Genomic DNA, 23,193 nt, shown 5'->3' on the forward strand with positions numbered 1-23,193 from the left:
GCGCCGGGCGCCCAAGCTCGGGGGCCGCGTGAGCGAGCGCCGGCCCCGCGGGCGCCCGTCTGTCCGCAGCCCCCATCTGTCGGGGCCGGTGCTGCCAGAAGGCCCCGAGCGCCCCGTCCCCGCGGGGCTGGGGCCGGGCACACACACGGGGGGACGCACGTGTCCCCCCCGCCCCCGCCAGCCCCGAGAGGGCCCTTGGCACCCGGCGGTGCCAGCAGCGCGTCCCAAAAATAGCGGCGGCGGAGGCCATAAAAGCGGGGGGCGGCGGGCGCGGGCAGGCGCCGGCGGAGGCGAGCGGCGGCGGGGGCATGTGGGGGCCCAGCGCGGTGGTGCGCAGCGGGGGGCTGCTCTCGGGCGCCCGCCTGGGCTGCCGCTTGCGGGAGGAGGACGTGGGGCGCCGCGAGTCCTTCAGCGCCGAGTGGCTCGACCTGGTGCTCAGCACCCGGCCCGAGGACGGGTGAGCGGCGGCGGGGGGGGTCTGGGGATGTGTTTGGGGGGGTCCCCAGAGGTGTCCGAGGGTCCCCGTGGGGCTGGCAGGCTGGGGGGGCTCTGGGGCTCGTCCAAGGGTCCCACGGGGCTCTGGGGATGTGGGGGGTCCCCATGGGGCTGGGGGTCGTGGACGGTCTCCAGGGGTCCCATGGGGCTGGGGGGGCTGGGGGGATCTCTGGGGCTCCCGTGGGGGTCCCTGTGGGGCTGTGCGGGATGTGGGGGGTCTCCAGGGTCCCTGTGGGGCTGTGGGTCCCCGTGGGGTGTTTGCAGGATGGGGGGGGCGTTTTGCGGTCCCTATGGGGCAGTGTGGGATGTGGGGGGTCCCCACGGGTCAATGAAAGATTGGGGGGGATCTCTGGGGTCCCTGTGGGGCAGTGAGGGAGATGGGGGGGGAGATCTCCACAGTCCCCATGGGGTGGTGCAGGACATGGGGGTCTCCGGGGTCCCCATGGGGCTGTGGGATCCCTATGGGGCTGTGCAGGATGTGGGGGGTGTCCGGGATGCCCGTGGGGCGGTGCGGGATGTGGGGGGGTCTCCGGGGTCCCCATGGGGCTGTGGGGTCCCCGTGGGGCGGTGCAGGACACAGGGGTCTCTGGGGTCCCCATGGGGCAGTGGGGGACATGGGGGGATCGCTGGGTCCCCGTGGGGCGGTGCGGGACACAGGGGTCTCTGGGGTCCCCATGGGGCAGCGGGGGACGTGGGGGGATCGCTGGGTCCCCGTGGGGCGGTGCGGGACACAGGGGTCTCTGGGGTCCCCATGGGGCAGTGGGGGACATGGGGGGATTGCTGGGTCCCCTTGGGGCGGTGCGGGACATGGGGGTCTCTGGGGTCCCCATGGGGCAGCGGGGGACGTGGGGGGATCGCTGGGTCCCCGTGGGGCGGTGCAGGACACGGGAGTCTCTGGGGTCCCCGTGGGGCGGTGCGGGACACAGGGGGGGCTCAGGGGGCTCCGGCCCCCCCGAGCACCCCCCGAGCTGCCGGTGCCCAGGTGGTGCCTGCGGGAGGTGGACGAGCAGCGCCGGGAGACGCTGGAGCGGCGCGGGGAGACGCGGGTGCTGGAGCAGCGCTCGCCCTGGGGGCTGGTGCGCTGCGGGCACCTGGGGCAGCCGCTGGCCCAGCACCTGCTGCCCTACGCCCGCACGCTGCCCCTGCCCCTCTTCGAGCCCCCCGACCTGCGCGGCGCCAAGGCCGCCGTCCCCCGCGCCCTCTCCCGCTCCCTCTCGCACGAGGCCCAGCGGGGCTGAGGGGCCCCGGCGTCCGGGCCGCGGGCGGGGGGCTGCAGCAGGCGCTGGGCTGGGCGCTAGTTTGCTAGTGGGGGGCTGAGCAGGTCGGCGGCGGCGGGGGGCAGAGGGGGCCCGGACGCCTGGGCCCGCTCTGCAGCCCTGGAGAAGCAGCGTGGGCGGATGGACGGCGGCGGCGTGGAGGGGGGCCCGGACTCGCGGGTCCCCACGGCGGAGCGGGGAGCGCGGGGGCCGGGGGGGCTGCGGCGCCCGGGGCAGAGCCGGGCCCGGCCGCGCCGCGGTTCCCCTGGGGGGGCCGGGGGGATCCGAGCCCCCCCGGCCCGCAGCGAGCTGTGCTGCGGCTTTCTGTGCGCGGCTTTTTTTTTACCGAGTTGACTTTGTACTGCAATAAAACGTCCAGCCTCGTCTGGCAGCGCCGCTGCTCGGGGCGGGGGGGCCTTCGGGGGGGGGGGGGCGGTGTGCAAGATTTAGGGCACAAGGATGGGTTTGACCCCCCCCCCCATGCAGCCCACTGGGCTTCGAACCGGGGAAACTGAGGCACAGCCTGTTGCCTGCAGCTGCAGGGACCCAGGATCCTGTGGGGATTTGGGGCGGGGGGGCTGCTATTTGCCTGGGGGGGGGGGGTGCTTATATAACGTCCCCCCCCTTTGCCAGCCCGGCCTGTCCCTGTGCCCGGGAGGGCCCCAGTGCCAGCGCCTAGATTAGCTGTTCCCTCCCGGCCGGATCCTGCTGTCCCTGGGCCCCCGCCAGCCCCGTCCCCTCCCTGTGCCTGTCCCATCCCCGTCCCTGTCCTGGTCCCCATCCTCATCCCCATCCTCATCCGCATCCTCATCCCCATCCCAGCCCCGTCCCCACATGCCGCCCACGGGGCTTTGGCACCTTTATCCTGGCGTCAGGGGCTCGATCCATCCTGCACCACCACTGGCATCAGAGGTGGCCAGGGATTTTTTTGGGGAGGGGACCTTAAACCCTGTCCCTGTGCCCAGCCCCGTGGGTCCCATCCTGCTCTGGCAGGTGGTGCCAGGCCCTGCCGCGGGCTGAGGCCCAGCACGCTCAGCTCACTGGTGACATGTGCACGAGGCAGCACTGATGGGCTGCGGTTGGGGGGGAGGGGTCATGCCCCATCCCCACCCCTTGGGGACTCACCCCCCCCATCCATGGGGCCAGACCCACGGTCCTGGGGAGCCGAACAGCCTCGCGGGCCCGGACGCCTGGGCCCCGCCGGCCAGGGGCTGGCGCAGCGCAGCCGCACGGGGCCGGATCCAGCACCGCCGGAGCTCAGCCCGCGCCCCCGGCCCCGGGGCTGCCGCTAACCAGGTTAGCCGGGATGGATGGCCGCAATCACGGCGGCGCCGGGCACGGCCACGGCTCCCCGCGGCCCCCCCCGGGCCGGTCGCGGATATAAGGCGGCGGCGGCGGCGGGCGGGCGCGGGACCCGCAGCCCCTCGCCATGAGCAGCCTGGCCGCCGTGCGCGCGGGCTACGAGGGCTTCGACCCCCGCGCCTACCTGCAGAACAACTACGTGCCCCCCCGGGCCGACTTCTCCTCCGAGGACTGCGTGGTGCCCTGGAAGCTGCGGTGCCTGGCCGAGACCTTCGCCAGCGGTGAGGCGGCCGCGGGGGAAACTGAGGCACGGCTGGGTGGGAGAGACCCCCCCCCCCCCCCCCCCCAATGTGCCCAGCCCGGTGAGGGACCCCGGCGTCCTGCCCCCCCCCCCAGGTGAGATCCGCGGGCGCACCCTCATCGACGTGGGCTCGGGCCCCACCATCTACCAGCTGCTCAGCGCCTGCGACCACTTCGAGGAGATCGTGGCCACCGACTACCTGGCGGTGAACCGGGAGGAGCTGCGGCGCTGGGCGCGGGGGGAGCCCGGCACCTTCGACTGGAGCCCCTTCATCCAGCACGTCTGCAAGATCGAGGGCCGAGGGTGGGCACGGGACGGGCATGGGAATGGGATGGGCATGGGACGGGACGGGCACGGGGACGGGATGGGCATAGAGATGGGATGGGCACGGGCATGGGGCTGGCGTGGGGATGGGCACGGTGCTGGCATGGGGACGGGAATGGGATGGGCACGGTGCTGGCACAGGGATGGGTTGGGCATGGGCACAGGCACGGTGCTGGCACGGGGATGGGCACAGCCTTGGCACAGGATGGGCACGGGCACAGGGCTGGCACAGGGACGGGATGGGCACGGTGCTGGCACAGGGATGGGATGGGCATGGGCACGGGATGAGCACAGGCACGGTGCTGGCACGGGGATGGGCACAGCCTTGGCATGGGATGGGCAGGGGCACAGGGACGGGATGGGCACAGGTACGGTGCTGGCACGGGGATGGGCACGGGCACGGCGCTGGCATGGGGACAGGACGAGCACGGGGATGGGATGGGCGTGGGCACAGCACTGGCACAGGGATGGGGTGGGGACAGGCACGGTGCTGGTTGGGGACCCGGGGACCCCCAGGCCGGCCCCTGGCACTGGATGCCGAGCCCAGCCCGAGCCTGGCACTCGGAGCACGGCTGCTCCCACATCCCCACGAGTGCTGGGCTGATCCCGGGGATCCCGACCCCACGTCCCTGAAGGATCCCAGCCCCACATCCCTGTGCGAGCCCAGCCCCACATCCTCACAGGTGCTGAGCTGATCCCTGCAAGAGCCCAGACCCACATCCCTGTGGGATCCCAGCCCAAATCCCACCTGCACAGGGCTGATCCCTGCAGGATCCCAGCCCCATGTCCCTGTAGGATCCCAGCCCCACATCCCACAGCTGCCAGACTGATCCCATGGGATCCCAGCCCCACATCCCTGCAGGATCCCAGCCCCACATCCTCATAGGTGCTGGGCTTATTCCATGGGATCCCAGCCCCACATCCCTGTGGGATCCCAGCGCCACATCCCTGTGGGATGCCAGCCCGAATCCTGTGGGCACAGGGCTGATCCCATGGGATCCCAGCCCCACATCCCACAGCTGCCAGGCTGATCCGCACGGGATCGCTGTCCCACATCCCTGCAGGATCAGGGCCCCACGTCCCCCGGCTGCTCCCCAGGGGCTCCCAGCCCCGCGTCCCCCCCCCCCGGGCGGGACGGCGATCCCGCGGGCGCTGGGCCGAGCTCCGGGCTGACGCCGGCTCCCCGCAGGGAGCACTGGCAGGACAAGGAGCGGCGGCTGCGGGGCCGGCTCCGGCGCATCCTGCCCATCGACGTGCACCAGCCCGACCCGCTGGGCGCCCCGCTGCGCCCGCCCGCCGACGCCCTGCTCTCCGCCTTCTGCCTGGAGGCCGTGAGCCCCGACCGGGCCAGCTTCGCCCGGGCACTGGCCCACGTGGGCTCGCTGCTGCGCCCGGGCGGCCACGCGCTGCTGCTGGGCGCCCTCGGCGAGTCCTTCTACCTGGCGGGCGCCGCGCGCCTGCCCGTGGTGCCGCTGGCTGAGGACGACGTCCGCGGCGCCCTGGCCGGGGCCGGCTTCGCCCTCCGCGATTTCCGCTCCTACCTCATGCCGCCCGCCCTCAAGACCGGTGTGGACGACGTCGCCGGCGTCTTCTTCGCCCACGCGCAGAAGCCGCCGGAGGCCTGAGCCCCCCCCGGCCCGGCCCTGAGCCCCCGGCCGGCCCCCCCGGCTCCCTGCCAAAGCCGGATTTCGGAAGGATGCTCCTGAGCCCCCCCCCGCGTCGCCGGTGCTCCCCGCGCTGCCCCCAATAAACCTTGAGCTGCAGAGCACGGTGTGAGGTGGCTGCGGGCACCGCGGTGGGGAGCGGCGAGCTGCTGCGTCCCGGGGTGGGGGCGGGTATGGGGCGCGCAATGGGGCAGGCATGGGGTGGGCATGGGGTGCACAGTGTGGTGGGCATGGGGTGTGCAATAGGACGGGCATGCGGCAGGCATGGGGCACACAATGGGGCAGGCATGGGGCATGCAATGGGGCGGGCATGGGTTGCGCAATGGGGCGGGCATGGGGTGTGCAAAGGGGCAGGCATGCGACAGGCATGGGGCATGCTATGGGGCAGGCACGGGGTGTGCAATGGGGCAGGCATGGGGTGCACAGCGGGGCAGGCATGGGGCACGCAATGGGGCAGGCATGGGGTGTGCAATGGGGCAGGCATGGGGTGCACAGCAGGGCAGGCATGGGGCATGCTATGGGGCAGGCATGGGGTGCGCAATGGGGCAGGCATGGGGCATGCAATGGGGCGGGCATGGGTTGCGCAATGGGGCAGGCATGGGGTGTGCAAAGGGGCAGGCATGCGACAGGCATGGGGCACGCTATGGGGCGGGCAGGGGGTGTGCAATGGGGCAGGCACGGGGTGCACGCAGAGAGGGTGGGGGGCACACCAAGGTGGGCACCATGGGCATGGGCTGCAGCACGGGGCGGCTATGGGGCAGCCAGTGGGGCAGCGCAGGGTGGACGTGGGCGCACCGTGGGGCAGGCCGGGGGTGACGGCGGGGTGTGGGGCGCAGCGGGCGCCGTGGGGCCGGGCGAGGGCGGCAGCAGGGCGACACCAACCACAGACACAGGTCGAACTCCAGCTTTATTGGGAGGCCAGGACACAACACGGGGGCGCGGGGGGGGCGCGGGGGGCGCAGCCCCTCTCCAGGGCTCCCCAGGGCCGCTATGGGGCAGGCGCCCCCCACCCCAAGGCACCGCCCTGGCCCCACACGACACCAGGAGCCCGCGCGAGCGGAGCGGCACCCCGGCGCAGCGTGCACACGCACACGCACACGCACACGCACACGCTCACGCTCACGCCAGGCACCGCGGTGCACAGGCACCGTGCGCCCCCCACCCCTGCCCCATCCCCGGCTCCGTGCCGCCCGCGTCCCCCCCCCGCGCCACCGGCACCGGCTGCCGTTGCCACCTCGCGGCACGGCGCGGCACGGCGCGGCACGGCATGGCACGGCACGGCGAAGCCCCCGCGCCGAGCAGCGGGAGCGAAGCAAACCTCGGAAGGCACCGGCGGCGGGCGCCCGCGGCGTGGGGGGCCCGGGGGGGCCGGGCGGCGGGGCTCGGCTTGGCACGCGGCGTGGCAGCCCCCGGGGGGGCGGCGGCGAGGGGCCCGCTCTGCCCCGGCGGCACTAGTCCACCTTGAAGAGGTCCGAGTTGGCCTTCAGGAGGTAGAGGCTGTCGTCCACGAGGAAGCTGCGGAGGAGGAGGAGACGCGGGCGCTGCGGGGCCGCCGGGGCCGAAGCTCGGGGCTCCCCGGCTCCCCGGGAGCGGCGGCGGGTGCCCGCGGGGGGAGCGGGCCCCCCCCGGGCGCTCACCTGTAGAAGAGCACGGTGAGGGGCACGGTGCTGAGGTGCCACAGCGCGTGGGCGTCCAGCACCCAGAAGAGCGGGGGGAAGTCGAGGAGCTCGAGCAGGGCGAGCGCCTGCAGCAGCAGCACCACCGCGGCACACTTCCAGACGTGCGGCAGGCGCGGGCGGTTCCGCACGCACCACCACAGCCACCAGCCGAGGTTCAGGAGGCCTGGGGGGCACCGGGGAGACGGGAGCACCCCCTCGGCGCGGCACGGACCCCCCCCCCCCCCACGGCCACCACCGTCTCCCCCCGCCCGCGGGCGGACGGGCGCGCGTCACGGCCTCACCGATCGCCACGTTCGCGGCCATGTTGTAGCCGTAGTCAAAGCGGACGAGCGTCAGGTAGGAGACGTGGCAGGTGAGGAAGAGGAGGAGGAAGGCCCTGAAGATGCCGATTAAGGCTGGCCGTCTCAGCCCCAGCGTCCTGGGGGGCGAGGAGGGAGGGGGTCGTGCCGGCCCCGCCGGCGTGCCCAGGAGCCGGGGCCGGAGAGGGCGAGCGGAGGCCGGCGGGAGCCCGGCGCCGCGGCTCACCTGACGCAGCACAGGTAGATGGAGTGCAGGACGACGGCCGACGCGCAGAAGTAATCCAGTTTCTGCGGGTTGGAAGCGCAGAGGGCCGGGTCGGCACAGACCGGGGTTCAGGAGCTCTCGGGACAAACCCGGCACGGTCCGGAGGCAGGAGAGTTCCTCCGGACACAGGCAGGAACAGCCGGACCCCCGGGCAGGTGTGGGGACAGAGGGTGACGCAGCCACGGGACACGCTGCGGCGTGTCGGGAAGGGGCAGTCCCGCGGCCACCGACACGCCAGCTTCGCGGGGGGACACTCACCTCCGTCACAGCTGTGTCCTTCGTGTGGAAAACGGTGGACCAGAACCAGGCGTTTAAGGAGACCTAGGGAGGAGGCGGCCGGTTAGACGTGAAACCTCGGGGGGGGGCAATCGCGACCCTGGGGGTGGCGGGAGCCGACAGCTCTGCGTCCCAGCCCGACCAGCAAACGCCAGGCTCGGCCGGCGAGAGGGCCGCGGCCCACGGCATCCATGAGACCGGGACCGCTCCGACGCCAAACCCCGTCTGCAGAGCCGCGAGAACCGGTGCGGCTACACTTAATCGCCTTGTTAACCGCGGCACGCCGGATGGGAAGAGATTAAACAGCCATCGCTATTAGCTAAGTGCCAATTACTAGTTTCAATCACGTTCCCCCTAACCAGCTTGTCAGTCTCATTATCAAACAAGAGTGCCCCGAAAATTGGATCTGGAGACGCGAGCTGCCGGGGCAGGCGGCAGCTAATGGAGCTGTGCAGCGTTTGCTGATCAGCTGTTTATTTAAAAGCCCTCGAGACTCTGCTCTCTGGCAGAGGATGCCCAGGCAAGCGCTGCCTGCCCAGCGCTGCTCTGAGCGCAGAACCTCCTCCGCTGCCGCTCACGCGCTGGCCGTGGCTGCCCGGGCAGCGGCACCGCCGGGAACCGGCGTCGGCTCTCCCACGCAGGAAGACACCGTGCTGCGGCGGGACCGCAGGGCTCGTCCTGTGCCCGGATGGTTTTATAAGCAGCGACAGCCCCGGCAGCGACCCGGGCGGCGAGCGGCCAAGCCCCCGCGTCCCAGGGCCCCAGACGGCCCCCGCGGGGCGAGGAAAGCGGCTCCCGCCCACGCGCAGGTCTGTGTTCACCGGCGGCAACGTCCCCCCGCCCTGGCGCAGGCAGACAACCGCGGCGAGAGGCACCGAACGCTCGCGGCCCGGTGAGAAGCCGCTGCACAAAGCCCGTCCCTCGGCCTGGCAGAGCCGGCGCGGGCGGCAGAGGAGGGCGCGCGTCCCCGAGAAGGACGGCTGTGGGGCGCGGGGACGGTGCCAGGGGGATTCAGGGGGATTCAGGGTCCCCGTGAGAAGGGGGGGACGGCACAGGCTGAACGGGGCCGTGGGGAAGCAGGGGACGGCTCCCCGCTGCAGCCCTGCCCTCCCCGGCAGCGGTGCCGGCGGCGGCGGGGAAGGGCGCGCGGCTCACCCAGGCGAAGGTGATGCACGTGTGGTACATGGGCGAGGAAGGCGGGACGGAGGCTTTGTAGCGGTGCAGCATCACAAAGCTGGCGACTCCGTTGAGGAAGGAGGCGAAGGCAGACGCGGGCTCCTGGAAGAACAGGAAGCGAGAGAAGGGCCACTGGAACAGAAAACAAGAGGGAGACGGACGATAGAGACGTTAGCGGTGCGGATCGCGCTGTTCTGCCGGACGCGGTCCCCAGCAGCTGCTGGGCACAGCCGAGGCGGGACCGGGCCCTGGTCGGGCGTTGGCACCCCCATCGTGGGGGCTCTCCCTGGGGCAGGGGAGGACAGCGCGGAGCGGGGGGGGGGCCCCGGGGGCTCGTCCCCCCTGCGTGCATGGCGCCGGCACCAACCCGCTCACCTTGCCGTGGAACTGAGGCACTTTGTAGCCGCCCTGGACGTAGACCCGCACCGTGAGCCACATGCACTCGTACTTGCAGTCGTCTCGGCAGGTCCAGCCTGCAGCGGGGGGAGAGGAGCCAGTGGCCAGCACAGGCCTCCGAGGATGGGGCAGGGTCCCTCGGGGGCTCAGCCCTTCCTGGGGGCCCCGTCCCCAGCCACAGAGCCCCTTCCAGTCAATCCCAGTGCAGACACTGGTGTGGCCATTAGGCAGTGCAGCCTGAACACCACGGCAGCTGGGGGTGCTGGGCCCAGCTCAGGGCAAGCAGGAGCCCACGGGGGTTGGCCCTGCCCAACTGGCGGGATCCCCAGTGCGCTGGGCTCAGGCATGGGCAAAGCCTGGGCTCCAGCCTTCCCCAGTGCCCCACAGCAGGCCCCAGTGCACCCTCAGTATAGCCCAGTGTCCCCCAGCATGGCCCTGCACCCCCCAGTACGGCTCAGCGTCCTTCCAGAGTGGTTCATCACAGCCCAGCACCCCCCAGCACAGCCTCAGTGTGGCCCAATGACGCCTACCGTGACACAGCACTCCCCAGCATGGCCCCAGTATGGCCCAGTGACCCCCAGCACGCCCCCAGGGTGGCCTAATATCCCCCAGCGTGGCCCAGTGACCCCCAGGATGGCCTCAGAATGGTCCTGTGTCCCCCAAGATGGCCCAGTGACCCCCAGTATAGCCCCAGTATGGCCCTGTGACTTCCAGGATGGCCCCGGTATGGCCCAGTGACCCCCAGCATGCCCCCAGGATGGCCCAATGACCCCCAGGATGGCCCCAGAATGGCCCGGTGTCCCCCAATATGACCCAGTGACCACCAGGATGGCCCCGGAATGGCCCGGTGTCCCCCAATATGACCCAGTGACCCCCAGGATGGCCCAGTGACCCCCAGCATGCCCCCAGGATGGCCCAATGACCCCCAGGATGGCCCCAGAATGGCCCGGTGTCCCCCCATATGACCCAGTGACCCCCAGGATGGCCCAGTGACCCCCAGCATGCCCCCAGGAAGGCCCAGTGTCCCCAGCATGGCCCAGTGTCCCCCAGAATGACCCAGTATGACCCCAGCACGACGCAGTGTCCGCCAGTACGGTCCAGCCCGTCCCCGCAGCCCCTGGGCCACTCGCCCGCCCCATGCGGGGGAGGGGGCGGGGCTTCCGAGGGGCGGGACCTCCCCAGGAGGCGTGGCCTCGCCGCGCCCAGCCAATGGGTGCGCGGGGCGGGCCCGGCCGTACCTGTGAGGCTCATGTAGAGCGGCTGGCGGGCGCGGAAGTGCCGCAGCGCCGCCCCCGAGCAGTTGCGCTGCTCGCAGCGGGCCAGGCAGTCCCGGTACAGCGGCTCCCGGTCGCCCTGCGAGCCGCGAGCCGGGCCCGGCGCCGCCGCCGCCCCCAGCAGCAGCAGGAGCGCGGCCCGAGCGGCGCCCCGAGCCGCCATCGCCGCCCGGTCCCGCCGCTTCCGGCCGCTGCCCCGGAAACGCTGCGGCGCCGCGGAGCACCACGGGATATAGCGCCCCCGCAGGCCGGGCTGCACAAGGGACACAGCGCCCCCCGTGGCCGAGGAGCATGACGGGATATAGCGCCCCCAATGGCCGGGAAGCATCACGGGATATAGCTCCCCTCGATGGCCGGGGAGCATAAGCGACACAGCGCCCCCCATGGCCGAGGAACATAACGGGATATAGCGTCCCCCTGTGGCCGGGGAGCATGACGGGATATAGCGCCCCCAATGGCCATGGAGCATCACGGGATATAGCTCCCCCCGATGGCTGGAGGCATAAGGGATACAGCGCCCCAATGGCCGAGGAGCACCACGGGATATAGCGCCCCGCTGTGGCCGGGGAGGATCACGGGATACAGCGCCCCACCCAGAGGCTCATGGGACACGGCCCGGGGGTCGGGGCGGCCCAGGGCCTGGGGGCTCCCGCCGCCCCGGGCCCGGGGGCCGCCGTCGCCCCTGCGCTGCCGGCGCCTTGCAGTCGCGCGGGGCCCCGGGCAGCCGGGGCCGGCGGTCACCAGGTGCCGGCGGCGAGCCGGAGCGGCGAGGCAGCCGGCGGCGGCAGCTGGAGGCCCCCCCGGCGCGGCTCCGGGGGCTCGGCCGTGAATGGGGCCCATTCTCCGGCGGGGCCGCGGCCCAGCGCGCCCGCCCCGCGGCGGCCCTGCCAGGCCGGCTCCTCCCTCCCTCCCTCCCTGCGCCGCGCTCCCCAGGGGCCGCGGGAATGCGGCCGGCCATGGCGGCGCGCGGGAGCGCGGCCCGAGCCGCCCCCCGGCCCCGCCGGGAGCCCGGAGCCCCGCTTCCCCCCCGCGCAGCGGAGCCAGGTCCCCCCCGTGCCCGGGATGGTCCCGGCGTGGGGACAAACGCCAGCCCCGGGCCACCTCGGCAGCGCCCTGCTGTCCGCTGCCAGGCTGTTGGCAGAGAGGGTGCTCCGGGGGCTGTCCCCTACCCCGGGGCTGCCCCCTGTCCCCTACCTCGGGGCTGCCCCCTGTCCCCATATCCCAGGGCTGTCCCTGTATCCCAGGGCTGTCCCCAAAGCCCAGAACTATCCCCCATGTCCCAGGACTGTCCCTGTACCCCAGGACTGTCCCCAAAGCCCAAAACTATCCCCCATGTCCCAGGACTGTCCCTGTACCCCAGGGCTGTCCCTGTACCCCAGGGCTGTCCCCCATCCACCCCATGCTGCAGGACTGTCCCCTGTACCCCAGGACTGTCCCCATACCCCAGAACTATCCCCATATCCCAGGTCTATCCCTGCACCCCAGGGCTGTCCCCCTGTCCCCATACCCCAGCACTGTCCCTATTCACTAGGACTGTCCCCTACTTCAGGACTGTCCCCATAACCCAGGACTGTCCCCCATCCCCATACCCCAGCACTGTCCCTGTACCCCAGCGCTGTCCCCATACCCCAGGATTATCCTCCTGTCCCTGTACCCCAAGACTGTCCCCCGATCCCAGGGCTGTCCCCCTGTCCCCATACCCCAGGGCTGTCCCCAAACCCCAGGGCTGCCCCCCTGTCCCCATACCCCAGGGCTGTCCCCAATCCCCAGCACTGTCCCCCTGTCCCCGTACCCCAGCATTATCCCCTGTCCCCGTACCCCAGGGCTGTCCCCAAACCCCAGGGCTGTCCCCAAACCCCAGCACTGTCCCCCTGTCCCCGCAGCCCAGCACCGTCCCGTACCCCAGGGCTGCCCCCGTCCCCCGGGACAGGTCCCCCCGGCCGCGCCGTGCCCCGGGCTGTCCCGCAGCGCCGTCCCCGCAGCAGCGCTCCCGGCCCGGCCCGGCCCCCCGCCCTGCCCCGCACCCGGGGCCCCTCCGCGGCCGGGGCAGAGCCGAGCCCGGCGGGACGGGGCGGGGCGGGACCGGGCGGGACGGGGACGGGGCGGGGGGGGGGGGGGGGGTCCGGCGGCGGGAGCGCGCGCGGGGGCGGCGGCGGGAGCGAGCGGCGCGGCCTGGCCCGGGCCGGGAGCGCGGCGCGGCCCCGCGAGGCGGAGCCCGGGAGCGCGGCGGGAGTCGGCGGCGGCTCCGCGCCGCAAACTTCGGCGGAGCGGCCGGCGCGGTCGCGGCGGGGCCGTGGGCCGCGGCCCGCGCTGAGCACCATGATCGCCGCCGCCGCCGGCCGCTGCCTCGGCGCCGCGCTGCTCCTCGCCGCCCTCGGCCCCGCCGCCGCCACCGAAGGTGGGTCCCGGGGACGCCGGGGACACCGGGGACACCGCCCCCCCCCTCCTCCCCCCCCCCGGCGGGACTTGCCGCAAAGTTGAGCGCGGGGGAGGGATCGCGGCACCGGGCGCCGCTCGCTTTGTGCGGGGGGGGGGGGCGCGGGCAGGGGGGGCCGCCAAGCCCGGGGGGGGGGGTCGGGGACACCCCCACCCCCCTTCCAACCCCGCCGGTTGCCATCGGCCCGGCCCGGCCGCGAAGGGAGCGGGGGATCCACCCCGGGGGGGGGGCTGCACCCGTCGGGGGGGTCCCGGGGCGCGGAGCATTCCCCGCGCACCGCTCCCTGCCCCCATCCCCAATCGGGGGCGATGGGCCCCCCCGCAGTGGCTCCGTGCGGGGGGGGGGGGGGGGGGCCCGGCCCGGGCTCGGCCGCCCCCTCGACGCCACCGGGCACGTGGCCCCCCCGGGGCGGCCGGGCGTCGAGGGCCGCGGGCGGGAGCTGCCGGGCGGCACCGGGCCCCGCGGACGCCCTTCGCCCCCGGCGGTGCCGCTGGTGGCCTTGAGCTTCGGCCCGCGGCGGCGGCGGGCGGACGGGGCAGGTGGCCGCGGCGGGCAGCTGCCGGGCGCTGTCACTCAGCCGCGGGGACGGCGGCGGGACGGCCGCCACCGCCGTGCCTCGGTTTCCCCGCGGTGGCGGCGGCCCGGCGGGCACGGGGACGGCGGCGGGGACGGGCCCCCCGGGCCGGCCGGGCGGTCGCTAGGAGATGGCGGCGGCCGTCGGGGCCTGGCCGGGCCGGGCGGCCTCTCCCGCCAGGGAAACCGAGGCCCGGCGGCGGCGGTGGTGGCGGTGGCGGCCCCTGCGTCAGCCGCTCGCTCCCCAAACACGCCCGACCTGAAAAGGCGGTTCCTGCCGGGCGGCCGCGGCCGGGGGCCCCGTGCCACCCCGCCGGCCGTGACTCACCCGCCCGGCCCAGGGCGGGCACCCGTGGCACGACGGCGCCAGGTCTCAGCTCGCCCCCGGCGCCGCTGGTTTGGGTGGTGGCGGTGGGTGGGGGGTCCCCCAAGCCGTTCCCCCCCCCCCCCCAAGTCTCCCCCGCGTGCTCGAGGAGGCTCCCGGCATCCGCCGCCGCGCAACAATCGGGTCTTGTCTCGGCGCTCCCCCTCCCGCCGGCGTGGGCAGAGCCTCCCGCTCCCGCCCGGCCCCGGCGGATCCCGGGATTCGCGGGAACGCCGGCACGCAGTGCCCGGGGGGCTCCCCGACGCCAGCCCGGCCCCCGCCGGGGCTGGGGCGCATGCCGGGGTGCCCCCCCCCCCGCCCTGCCTCGCCGCTCCCACCTCCCCGAGCCGGTTTCCCAGCCCGGCTCGGCCCGTGCGACGCCCGGCCCCGGGGCGGTGGCGGGGGCCACCCCGGGGTGATGTCCCCAGGGCCGGGCCGCCCCGCGCGGGGACAGGGCCGGAGGCGCGAGGTCACTCAGCCGCGTGTCCCCGGGGCCGGGGCAGCGGCGGTGCCGGAAGCCCATCGGAAGCTGTTGGAAGCGGCTCCGGAGATCCCTGGCGGCGGCGGCGGCCTCGGCGGCATTTCCTGCGGAGGCCGGCGCTCCGGCTCGGGTTCCCGCGGGGCCACGGCGGGGTGTCCCCCCCCCCGGCCACCGAGCCAGCGCCGCCGTCCCGCTCTGTCCCCGCAGTGTGCACCGGCACCGACATGAAGCTGCTGCGTCCCTCCAGCCCCGAGAGCCACTACGAGACGCTGCGGCACCTCTACCGCGGCTGCCGCGTGGTGCAGGGCAACCTGGAGCTCACCCACCTGCCCGCCGGCGCCGACACCGCCTTCCTGCGGGTGAGCGGGCCGGGGGGGCCCGGGCGAGGCCTTGGGCGCCCGCCGGGGGCCTCACGCGTCCCCCCCCCCTCCCCGTCCCCAGGACATCGAGGAGGTGCAGGGCTACGTGCTCATCGCCGAGAACCGGGTGAGCGGCCTGGAGCTGCGGAGCCTGCGCATCATCCGCGGCACGCAGCTCTTCGAGGAGCGCTACGCCCTGGCCGTGCTGGGCAACGGCGGCCCCGGCGGCCCCCCCGGGCTGCGCCAGCTCGGCATGAGGCACCTCACAGGTGGGCGACGGCCCCCGCGGAGGGGTGCTCGGGGGGCCGGGCCCCGCTCGGGGCTGGACGAGCGGGATGGGTGTCCCTGTGGGGCTGGGTGTCCCCGTGGGGCTGCCAGTCCCCTCTGGTCCCTGCCGAGGTCTCAGTGTCCCCGTGGGGCTGGGTGTCCCCATGGAGCTGTGTGTCCCCTCTGGTCCCTGCCTGGTTCTGGGTGTCCCCTTGAAGCTGCTGGTCCCCATCTGGGGCTGGGTGTCCCCTCTGGTCCCTGCCTGGGGCTGGGTGTCCCCATGGGGCTGGGTGTCCCCTCTTGGCCCCTGCCCAGGGCCAGGTGTCCCCATGGGGCTGCCAGTCCCCCAGTGTTCCCTGCCCGGGACTGGGTGTCCCCACAAAGATGATGGTCCCCACTGGTCCCTGCCCGGGGCCGGGTGTCCCCGTGGGGCTGGGTGTCCCCATGGGGCTGGGTGTCCCCTCTGGTCCCTGCCAGGGCCGGGTGTCCCCGCGGGGCTGGGTGTCCCCATGGGGCTGGGTGTCCCCTCTGGTCCCTGCCAGGGCCGGGTGTCCCTGCGGGGCTGGGTGTCCCCATGGGGCCGGGTGTCCCCTCTGGTCCCTGCCGAGGCCGGCTGTCCCCATGGGGCTGGGTGTCCCCTCTGGTCCCTGGCGGGGCCGGGTGTCCCCACGGGGCCGGGTGTCCCCTCTGGTCCCTGCCGGGGCCGGGTGTCCCCACGGGGCTGGGTGTCCCCACGGGGCCGGGTGTCCCCTCTGGTCCCTGCCGGGGCCAGGTGTCCCCGCGGGCCGGCTGCCGGGGCCGGGCGGTGACGCCGGCGCCGGGGCCCGCAGAGATCCTGAAGGGCGGGGTGCGCATCGAGAGGAACCCCCAGCTCTGCTTCCAGGAGACCATCCTCTGGGCCGACATCCTGCACCGGCACAACGAGCTCCGCGCCGAGACCCGCGTGGAGAGCGCCCGCAGCCGCAGCTGTGAGCCCGCGCGGGGGGCGCCGGGGGGGGCGGGGGGGGGGGACATGGGGGGGCCGCTCACGCTCCCCCGCCTCGGCTAGGTCCCGACTGCCGGAAGGTGTGCGCGGAGGGGCACTGCTGGGGCGACGGGCCGCAGGACTGCCAGACGCGTGAGTACGGCACCCCGCGCCGACCCTGGCCGCGGGGACCCCCAGAATCCCTGCCCCGGGACCCCCCCCTCGGCTGACCCAAATCCCTGCCCTAGAGACCCCTGAATCCCTGCCCTGGGCACCCCCAAAATCCCTGCCCTAGGGACCCCCCCACTTAGCTGACCCAAATCCCTGCCCTGGGCACCCCCAAAACCGCTGCCTTGGGGATCCCCACTTGCCCCCATGAATCCCTGCCCCAGAGACCCCCAAATTCCCTGCCCTGGCCCCCCCACGAATCCCTGCCCCATGAATGCCCCATCTGTCCCCCAAAGCCTTCAGGGACCCCCCCCGGTCCCTGTCCCCCCCGGTCCCTGTCCCCCCAGCTGCGATGTGGCGGGGCAGGGGGGTCCCAGGGTGGGTCTGGCACCGGGGCTCCGGCAGGCCAGCACCCAGGTCGAGCCTGGGGTGGGGCCCCCAACGCCCCCCCCCCTCGCTGGGGGCAGCCCGGGGGGGGGTCCCCGTCCCCACCGTGTACTCCTCCTCCCCCCTAGTGACAAACAGCATCTGCCACGGGTGCCCCCGGTGCAAGGGCACGAAGCCGACGGACTGCTGCCACGAGCAGTGCGCCGCGGGCTGCACCGGCCCCAAGCACTCCGACTGCCTGGTGCGTGGGGGGGCCGGGGGGGGGCCCGGGGGGGGCCCCGGGGGCGCGGGGATGCCGCAGAGGGCTCACGGCGGCCGCTCGCGCCCCAGGCTTGCCTGAACTTCAACCGGAGCGGGATCTGCGAGCTGCACTGCCCCCCGCTCGTCATCTACAACTCGGACACCTTCGAGTCGGTGCCCAACCGCGACGGGCGCTACACCTTCGGCGCCAGCTGCGTGAGCCAGTGCCCCTGTGAGTACCGCGCCGCCCGGGCGCGCGGGCCGCCGCGCTGGCCCCCCCCGCCGGCCCTGACCCCCCCGCCCTGCCCCAGATAACTACCTGGCGACGGAGGTGGGCTCCTGCACCCTCGTGTGCCCCCACAACAGCCAGGAGGTGAGCGTCAACAGCGTGCAGAAGTGCGAGAAGTGCAGCAAGCCCTGCCCGGAAGGTAAAACGGCCCCGGCGGCTCCCTGCGTTAACCGGGGGGCTGCAGGCTCCCCGGGGGCCCCGGCAGTGCCGGGGAGGTGCCCCGGGGCAGGGATTCGGCGCTGGGGGGTCCCCGCGCGATGTCCCCCCCCCTGCTCTGCCCGCAGTGTGCTACGGGCTGGGCGTGGATTTCCTCAAGGGCGTCCGCGCCGTGAACGCCTCCAACATCCAGCACTTCGCCGGCTGCACCAAGATCTTCGGCAGCCTGGCCTTCCTGCCCGAGACCTTCGCCGGGTAAGCGCCCGCGCCGCGCCGCGCCGTGCCCCCCCGCGGGGAGGGTCCCCGCGCCGGGCCTGCCCCCCTCCAACCGCCCTCCCCGCTGCCAGGGACCCCAGCACCAACACGGCACCCTTGGACCCCAAGCTGCTCTGGACCTTCGAGAGCCTGGAGGAGCTGACGGGTGAGCCACGGCGCTGGGGACGGGGGGGTGCCGGGGACGGGGGGGTGCCCGGGGGGGCTCAGGGACGCCCCGCCGTGCCGTGACGCCGCTCCGCTGCCCGCAGGGTTCCTGTACATCGCGGCCTGGCCCCCGAGCCTGCCGGACCTGCGCGTCTTCCAGAACCTGCGCGTCATCCGGGGCCGCGTGCTGCACAAGTGAGCGGGCGGGGGGCCGCGGGGGGGGGGGGGGGGGGGGGGGACGAGGGCGGCCGTGCCCGGCCCCGTGCCCGTCCCCCGCGCTCACCTGGCCCTGCCTTGCAGCGGCGCCTACTCGCTGACGCTGCGGGACCTGGCCGTGACGGCGCTGGGGCTGCGCTCGCTGCGGGAGATCAGCAGCGGCATGGTGCTCGTCCACCACAACCCCCAGCTCTGCTTCCTCCAGAAGGTGCCCTGGGACAGCATCTTCCGCAACCCCCGCCAGCGCCTCTTCCAGACCCACAACAAGCCCCCGGAGCAGTGCGGTAAGGGGCTGCCCTCCCGCCCCGCGGCCCCACGCGCTGCCCCTCCGCGCCGCCGGCCCCCCGTCTTGGCACCCAGCCCCGGCGGTAACGGTGCCCCCCCCTCCAGAGAGCGAGGGGCTGGTTTGCTTCCAGCTCTGCGCCAACGGGTACTGCTGGGGCCCCGGCCCGACCCAGTGCGTCGCCTGCGAGCGGTTCCTGCGCGGCCAGGAGTGCGTCGCCTCCTGCAACCTCCTGGACGGGTGAGCGCAGCTCGGCAGGGCACCTTCCCCCCCCCCCCCCCCCCGGCGCGGACCCCCGGCGCTCACCCCCGCCTCCCCCCAGAGCCGTCCGGGAACACGCCAACGGGACGCGGTGCCTGCCCTGCCACCCCGAGTGCCAGCCCCAGAACGGCACCGAGACCTGCTTCGGATCGGTGAGGACGGGTATCCCCTGGGGGTATCCCCTGGGCAGGGAGGGGCGGCACCGGCCCCCCCCCCCCGGACGCCAGGGCCCCTCACCCCCCCCCCCCCCGTCGCGCAGGAGGCGGACCAGTGCGTGGCCTGCGCCCACTACAAGGACGGCCAGAACTGCGTGCGCAAGTGCCCGAGCGGGGTGAAGGCCGACGCCTCCTTCGTGCCCGTCTGGAAGTACCCGGACGAGGACGGCGTCTGCCAGCTCTGCCCCACCAACTGCACCCACTCGTGAGTCCGGGGCCGGCCGGGCGCCGGGCGCGGGGAGGGAGGGAGGGGGCACCGGCGGCAGCTCACGGGCGCTCTGTGTCCCCAGGTGCACGATCCGGGACGAGGACGGCTGCCCCGTGGACCAGAAGCCAAGGTACGCGCCCAGGAACCCCACATCCCCCCGCTTTTTGGGTGCGAGGGGGCTCCTCTGCCTCGGCTGCCCCCGTGTCCCCGTCCCCCCCGTCACCTGCTGTCCTGCAGCCAGGTGACGTCCATCATCGCCGGCGTGGTGGGGGCCCTGCTGGTCGTCGTCCTCCTGCTCATCACCGTCGTCTGCGTCAAGCGCCGGCGGCAGCAGGAGCGGAAGCACACCATGCGGCGGCTGCTGCAGGAGACCGAGGTGGGCGGCGCGGAGCCGGCACCCGCGGCTCTCCCCGCGGCACGGTGGCCTGACCCGGGACGGCCGGAGCCGAGCACCGCGGGGAGCCCGGCGCCGGCGTCCCTCACCCGCCTGTGTCCCGCAGCTGGTGGAGCCGCTGACGCCCAGCGGGGCCCTGCCCAACCAGGCCCAGATGCGCATCCTCAAGGAGACGGAGCTCAAGAAAGTGAAGGTTTTGGGCTCCGGCGCCTTCGGCACCGTCTACAAGGTGAGGGGCAGGTGGCATCGCCCGGCGGGCTGGGACCGTCCCCACCCCGTCCCCGCTCTGCGCCCCCTCACCACCTCCCCCCCGTAGGGCATCTGGATCCCCGACGGGGAGAGCGTGAAGATCCCCGTGGCCATCAAGGTGTTGCGGGAGAACACGTCGCCCAAGGCCAACAAGGAGATCCTGGATGTGAGTGCGCAGCCGGCAAGCGGTGCAGGCGGGCAGGGGCGGCCGGTGCGAGGCGGGGGCCGGTGCGACGGCGACGTCCTCGCGGCCCCCACCCAGCCCGGTCCCCTCGCTGCCCGCAGGAGGCCTACGTGATGGCGGGGGTGGGCAGCCCCTACGTGTCCCGGCTGCTGGGCATCTGCCTCACCTCCACGGTGCAGCTGGTGACGCAGCTGATGCCCTACGGCTGCCTCCTGGACTACGTGCGGGAGAACAAGGACCGCATCGGCTCCCAGGACCTGCTCAACTGGTGTGTGCAGATCGCCAAGGTAGGACGGGGCATCCGGAGGGAGCCGGCGCGGGGGACGCGGCGGGGGGGGCGCCGGGGGCCTGGCCCAGCCTGACGCCTGCCGCCCCCAGGGCATGAGCTACCTGGAGGAGGTGCGGCTGGTGCACCGGGACCTGGCCGCTCGCAACGTCCTCGTCAAGAGCCCCAACCACGTCAAAATCACCGACTTCGGGCTGGCCCGGCTGCTCGACATCGACGAGACCGAGTACCACGCCGACGGCGGCAAGGTGGGGCCTGGGGACGCGGGGACCCTGCCCCGGGGCGGCCCCAGGCTGCCACCGCACCAAGGGGAGCAAAGTGGTGGGGACCAGGGACCGCGTCACCCCCGGGGAGGGCCAGACCGGCTGCTCACCTCGCCTTGACCACCCAGGTCCCCATCAAGTGGATGGCGCTGGAGTCCATCCTCCGCCGGCGGTTCACGCACCAGAGCGACGTCTGGAGCTACGGTACGCCGGGGTGGCCCCAGCCCGGGGCGCGGGGCCGAGGGCGGCGCAGCGGGGACCGAGGGCATCGCTCACCCCCGACCTTCCCCCGCAGGTGTCACCGTGTGGGAGCTGATGACGTTCGGGGCGAAGCCGTACGACGGCATCCCGGCCCGGGAGATCCCCGACCTGCTGGAGAAGGGCGAGAGGCTGCCGCAGCCACCCATCTGCACCATCGACGTCTACATGATCATGGTGAAATGTACGGCGGGGACACACGGCCCGGGGACACGGGACGAGGCGCCATGGGGACGCTCGTCCCGCGGGGAGGGGACAGCCCCAGGGTGCCCCTGGCCCTCACGGCGCCTGGTTCTGCCCTAGGCTGGATGATCGACTCCGAGTGCCGGCCCAAGTTTCGGGAGCTGGTCACCGAGTTCTCCCGCATGGCCCGGGACCCCCAGCGCTTCGTGGTCATCCAGGTATGCGGGTCCCCAGGGGCCCTGCCCCTCACCGGGGCCTCGGGGCTGGATGCGGGTACTGACACCTCCCTCGTCCCCAGAACGACATGATCGGGCTGCCCGGCTCCATCGACAGCACCTTCTACCGCGCCCTGCTCGAGGAGGAGGACATGAACGACCTGGTGGACGCCGAGGAGTACCTGGTCCCTCACCAAGGCTTCTTCAGCGCCGAGACCTCCACCACCTACCGCAGCCGCATCTCCTCCACGCGGGTACGCGGCTCCCTCGCGGGGCAGGGCCAGGCGTCGGCACGGGCCGCCCGGAGCCCTTGTCCCTGGCAGAGGGTCTGGGTCACCCGGTGCCAACGCTGCCGGGCACCTCTGGGGCCGGGCAAGGCTGCAGCCGTGCCCAGGCTGGGGGGACATCGGGTGCGAAGTCCCTCACGCTGCCTGGGGTCTGCAGACCCCAGGAAGACCCCTGGCCTGCAGCAGCCCTGGCCTTCGCGCCGTGCCTGACCGCCGTATCCCGTCCCGCACCCAGAGCACCGCGGAGAGCCCGGCGGACGCAGGGAGCGAGGACGCGGCCGCCTTCCCCTTCCCGCCCCAGGGCCTGGCAGAGGGGCCGGAGGGCCCCGCTCCGGAGGCGCTGGAGGGGGATGCCGCGGCCAAGGGGGCCTCGCAGAGCCCGCCGGCGCGGGAGCCCGGCACCCCGCAGCGGTACAGCGAGGACCCCACGGGGCTGTCGAGCGACGAGAACGAGGGCCTGGAGACCGACGGCTTCGCCGCCCCAGCCCCCCTCGCCGCTGTGCCAGGTAGGAAGGGGTGGGAGGGGGCAGCTTGCAGCCCTCTGGCAGCCCCCACCACCTCCGGGGGCTGCACACGGTTTGGGCCGGCCCCTAACGCGCCCCTTGTCCCCACAGAGTACGTGAACCAGGCTGGGGAGCCCCGCTCCCCTTCCCGGCACCCCCGAGCACCGCCGTCCCCGCCGGACAAGCCCAAGGGCCACCAGGGCAAGAACGGGCTCATCAAGGAACCAAAGCACCCCTTCGCGGGGTCCTTGGGCCACGCCGTGGAGAACCCCGAGTACCTGGCGCCCCCCGGCCCCCCCGGCCCCTTCAGCCAGGCCTTCGACAACCCCTACTACTGGAACCAGGACCCCTCCAAGGCCGGCGGCCCCGAGGCCGGCGCGACGCCCACGGCCGAGAACCCCGAGTACTTGGGCCTCGCCGAGCCCGTGGCGCGGCCCACGGACGCGGCCGTGTAGGGCCGGGCCGCGGAGACACCCCTTCACTGAGGCAGCTCGGGGAGGGCCGGCGCGCGGCGGCCGGCGGACGTGGGGCTGGGCTGGGGCTGGCGGCCGTCCCCTGGCCCCGGGGGCATCTGCAGAGGGGCTGGCAGAGCCCAGGACCGTGGGACAGAGCGCGGCAGCGCAGGCAGGGCCAGCTGCTGCTCCTGAGCCCCTGCGGAGCCGGCAGGGGTGACCCGAATGCCCCCCGCGAGCCTCTCCTTGCCGCCTGCGAGCGCCGGGCTCAAAAGCCGCAGACCCTCCCGGAGAAGGATGAGGGAAGCCAGAGGCAGCGACGCCCCCGGAGCTGCTCACCGCCCAGCTGAGCCGCCCTCCGCCCGGGCTCCGGAGACGCCTCTGCCAGCACCGACAGCCGGGGAGCGGAGACGCGGCAGGAGCCGGCCGGATTCGCACACCTCCTCGCCGCCGTGCTATTTATTGCTGTTTTCTACACCCGCTGCCGCTGCTTCCCTCCCCAGCCCTGCTGGGCTCCAAATCAAGCTAACGGCGCACAGCCCTCGTCCCCTGCCCCAGCTGTGGCCCGAGGACTTCTCCGTTACCCCCTGCATCTCCGGACCTGTCCTGGCCCAGTCCGGTCCCTGCCGGGACCCTCGCTCACGTCACCCTCCCCACCCCGGACCCCGAGCCGGGACACACAGACTTGCACTGAGACCAGGGTGACGCAGCCGCCAGGCCTCTGCGTCGGCCCAGGCACCTGCTGGATTGTTTTGAAGCCGACTGTATCACACCTAGATGTATATTTGATAATTGTACATTGTTTTTCTACTCCACTCGTCTGCCTGGTTCCCCGCGTTCTCCAGCGTCCGCCCTCGCCCTTCGGCAGCTGACACGGGGCCAGGGAGCCGCCTCCGTCTCCCAGGGACCAGCGTTTCCCTCCCC

The 23,193-nt window shown here is 73.8% G+C and overlaps 4 protein-coding genes across 6 annotated transcripts; 3 read left to right on the forward strand and 1 right to left on the reverse strand.

Moving 5' to 3' along the window:
- Positions 1 to 308: 308 nt before the first annotated feature.
- TCAP (titin-cap) lies at positions 309 to 1,937 on the forward strand. Its single transcript, XM_064524866.1, has 2 exons — positions 309 to 457; positions 1,478 to 1,937. The coding sequence occupies exons 1-2, from the start codon at positions 309 to 311 to the stop codon at positions 1,731 to 1,733; spliced, it is 405 nt and encodes a 134-aa protein (XP_064380936.1). The 3' UTR covers positions 1,734 to 1,937.
- A 1,243-nt stretch (positions 1,938 to 3,180) lies between these two features.
- Positions 3,181 to 5,303, forward strand: PNMT (phenylethanolamine N-methyltransferase). Its single transcript, XM_064524507.1, has 3 exons — positions 3,181 to 3,334; positions 3,450 to 3,657; positions 4,868 to 5,303. Exons 1-3 carry the CDS (start codon positions 3,181 to 3,183, stop codon positions 5,301 to 5,303), a joined length of 798 nt encoding a protein of 265 aa, XP_064380577.1.
- A 928-nt stretch (positions 5,304 to 6,231) lies between these two features.
- Positions 6,232 to 11,107, reverse strand: PGAP3 (post-GPI attachment to proteins phospholipase 3). 3 transcript variants are annotated; one of them, XM_064524709.1, is made up of 8 exons: positions 10,672 to 11,107; positions 9,413 to 9,510; positions 9,017 to 9,139; positions 7,844 to 7,906; positions 7,547 to 7,608; positions 7,303 to 7,439; positions 6,980 to 7,184; positions 6,232 to 6,857 (listed from the first exon to the last, which is right to left on the reverse strand). In XM_064524709.1, the coding sequence occupies exons 1-8, from the start codon at positions 11,090 to 11,092 to the stop codon at positions 6,794 to 6,796; spliced, it is 1,173 nt and encodes a 390-aa protein (XP_064380779.1). In that variant the 5' UTR covers positions 11,093 to 11,107; the 3' UTR covers positions 6,232 to 6,793. The 3 variants fall into 3 exon arrangements, with proteins under 3 accessions (XP_064380779.1, XP_064380780.1, XP_064380778.1); XM_064524710.1 differs by having other exon boundaries at positions 7,303 to 7,397; positions 9,017 to 9,169; XM_064524708.1 differs by having other exon boundaries at positions 9,017 to 9,169.
- A 1,756-nt stretch (positions 11,108 to 12,863) lies between these two features.
- ERBB2 (erb-b2 receptor tyrosine kinase 2) lies at positions 12,864 to 23,084 on the forward strand. The gene is made up of 27 exons (XM_064524712.1): positions 12,864 to 13,105; positions 14,770 to 14,921; positions 15,004 to 15,190; positions 16,019 to 16,156; positions 16,237 to 16,305; positions 16,836 to 16,948; positions 17,038 to 17,179; positions 17,259 to 17,375; positions 17,521 to 17,647; positions 17,740 to 17,813; positions 17,917 to 18,007; positions 18,113 to 18,312; positions 18,419 to 18,551; positions 18,634 to 18,724; positions 18,832 to 18,992; positions 19,078 to 19,125; positions 19,233 to 19,371; positions 19,496 to 19,618; positions 19,706 to 19,804; positions 19,924 to 20,109; positions 20,201 to 20,356; positions 20,500 to 20,575; positions 20,667 to 20,813; positions 20,933 to 21,030; positions 21,111 to 21,281; positions 21,550 to 21,820; positions 21,929 to 23,084. Exons 1-27 carry the CDS (start codon positions 13,027 to 13,029, stop codon positions 22,270 to 22,272), a joined length of 3,732 nt encoding a protein of 1,243 aa, XP_064380782.1. The 5' UTR covers positions 12,864 to 13,026; the 3' UTR covers positions 22,273 to 23,084.
- Positions 23,085 to 23,193: the final 109 nt, after the last annotated feature.

This window comes from Dromaius novaehollandiae, chromosome 22 (assembly GCF_036370855.1).
Source record: "Dromaius novaehollandiae isolate bDroNov1 chromosome 22, bDroNov1.hap1, whole genome shotgun sequence".
NCBI classification, from domain to species: Eukaryota; Metazoa; Chordata; class Aves; order Casuariiformes; family Dromaiidae; genus Dromaius; species Dromaius novaehollandiae.

Coding starts and splice junctions, on each gene's coding strand:
- TCAP (XM_064524866.1), top strand. CDS start 309: ATGTGGGGGCCCAGCGCGGTGGTGCGCAGCGGGGGGCTGCTCTCGGGC. Junction 458..1,477: donor AGCACCCGGCCCGAGGACGG/GTGAGCGGCGGC, acceptor GCCGGTGCCCAG/GTGGTGCCTGCGGGAGGTGG.
- PNMT (XM_064524507.1), top strand. CDS start 3,181: ATGAGCAGCCTGGCCGCCGTGCGCGCGGGCTACGAGGGCTTCGACCCC. Junction 3,335..3,449: donor GGCCGAGACCTTCGCCAGCG/GTGAGGCGGCCG, acceptor CCCCCCCCCCAG/GTGAGATCCGCGGGCGCACC. Junction 3,658..4,867: donor TGCAAGATCGAGGGCCGAGG/GTGGGCACGGGA, acceptor GGCTCCCCGCAG/GGAGCACTGGCAGGACAAGG.
- PGAP3 (XM_064524708.1), bottom strand. CDS start 11,092: ATGGGGGGCGCTGTGTCGCTTATGCTCCCCGGCCATCGAGGGGAGCTA. Junction 9,511..10,671: donor GCTCTACATGAGCCTCACAG/GTACGGCCGGGC, acceptor CCCCCGCTGCAG/GCTGGACCTGCCGAGACGAC. Junction 6,858..6,979: donor CTCACCGTGCTCTTCTACAG/GTGAGCGCCCGG, acceptor CCTCCTCCGCAG/CTTCCTCGTGGACGACAGCC.
- ERBB2 (XM_064524712.1), top strand. CDS start 13,027: ATGATCGCCGCCGCCGCCGGCCGCTGCCTCGGCGCCGCGCTGCTCCTC. Junction 17,814..17,916: donor GAGCCTGGAGGAGCTGACGG/GTGAGCCACGGC, acceptor CGCTGCCCGCAG/GGTTCCTGTACATCGCGGCC. Junction 21,031..21,110: donor AGCGCTTCGTGGTCATCCAG/GTATGCGGGTCC, acceptor CCTCGTCCCCAG/AACGACATGATCGGGCTGCC.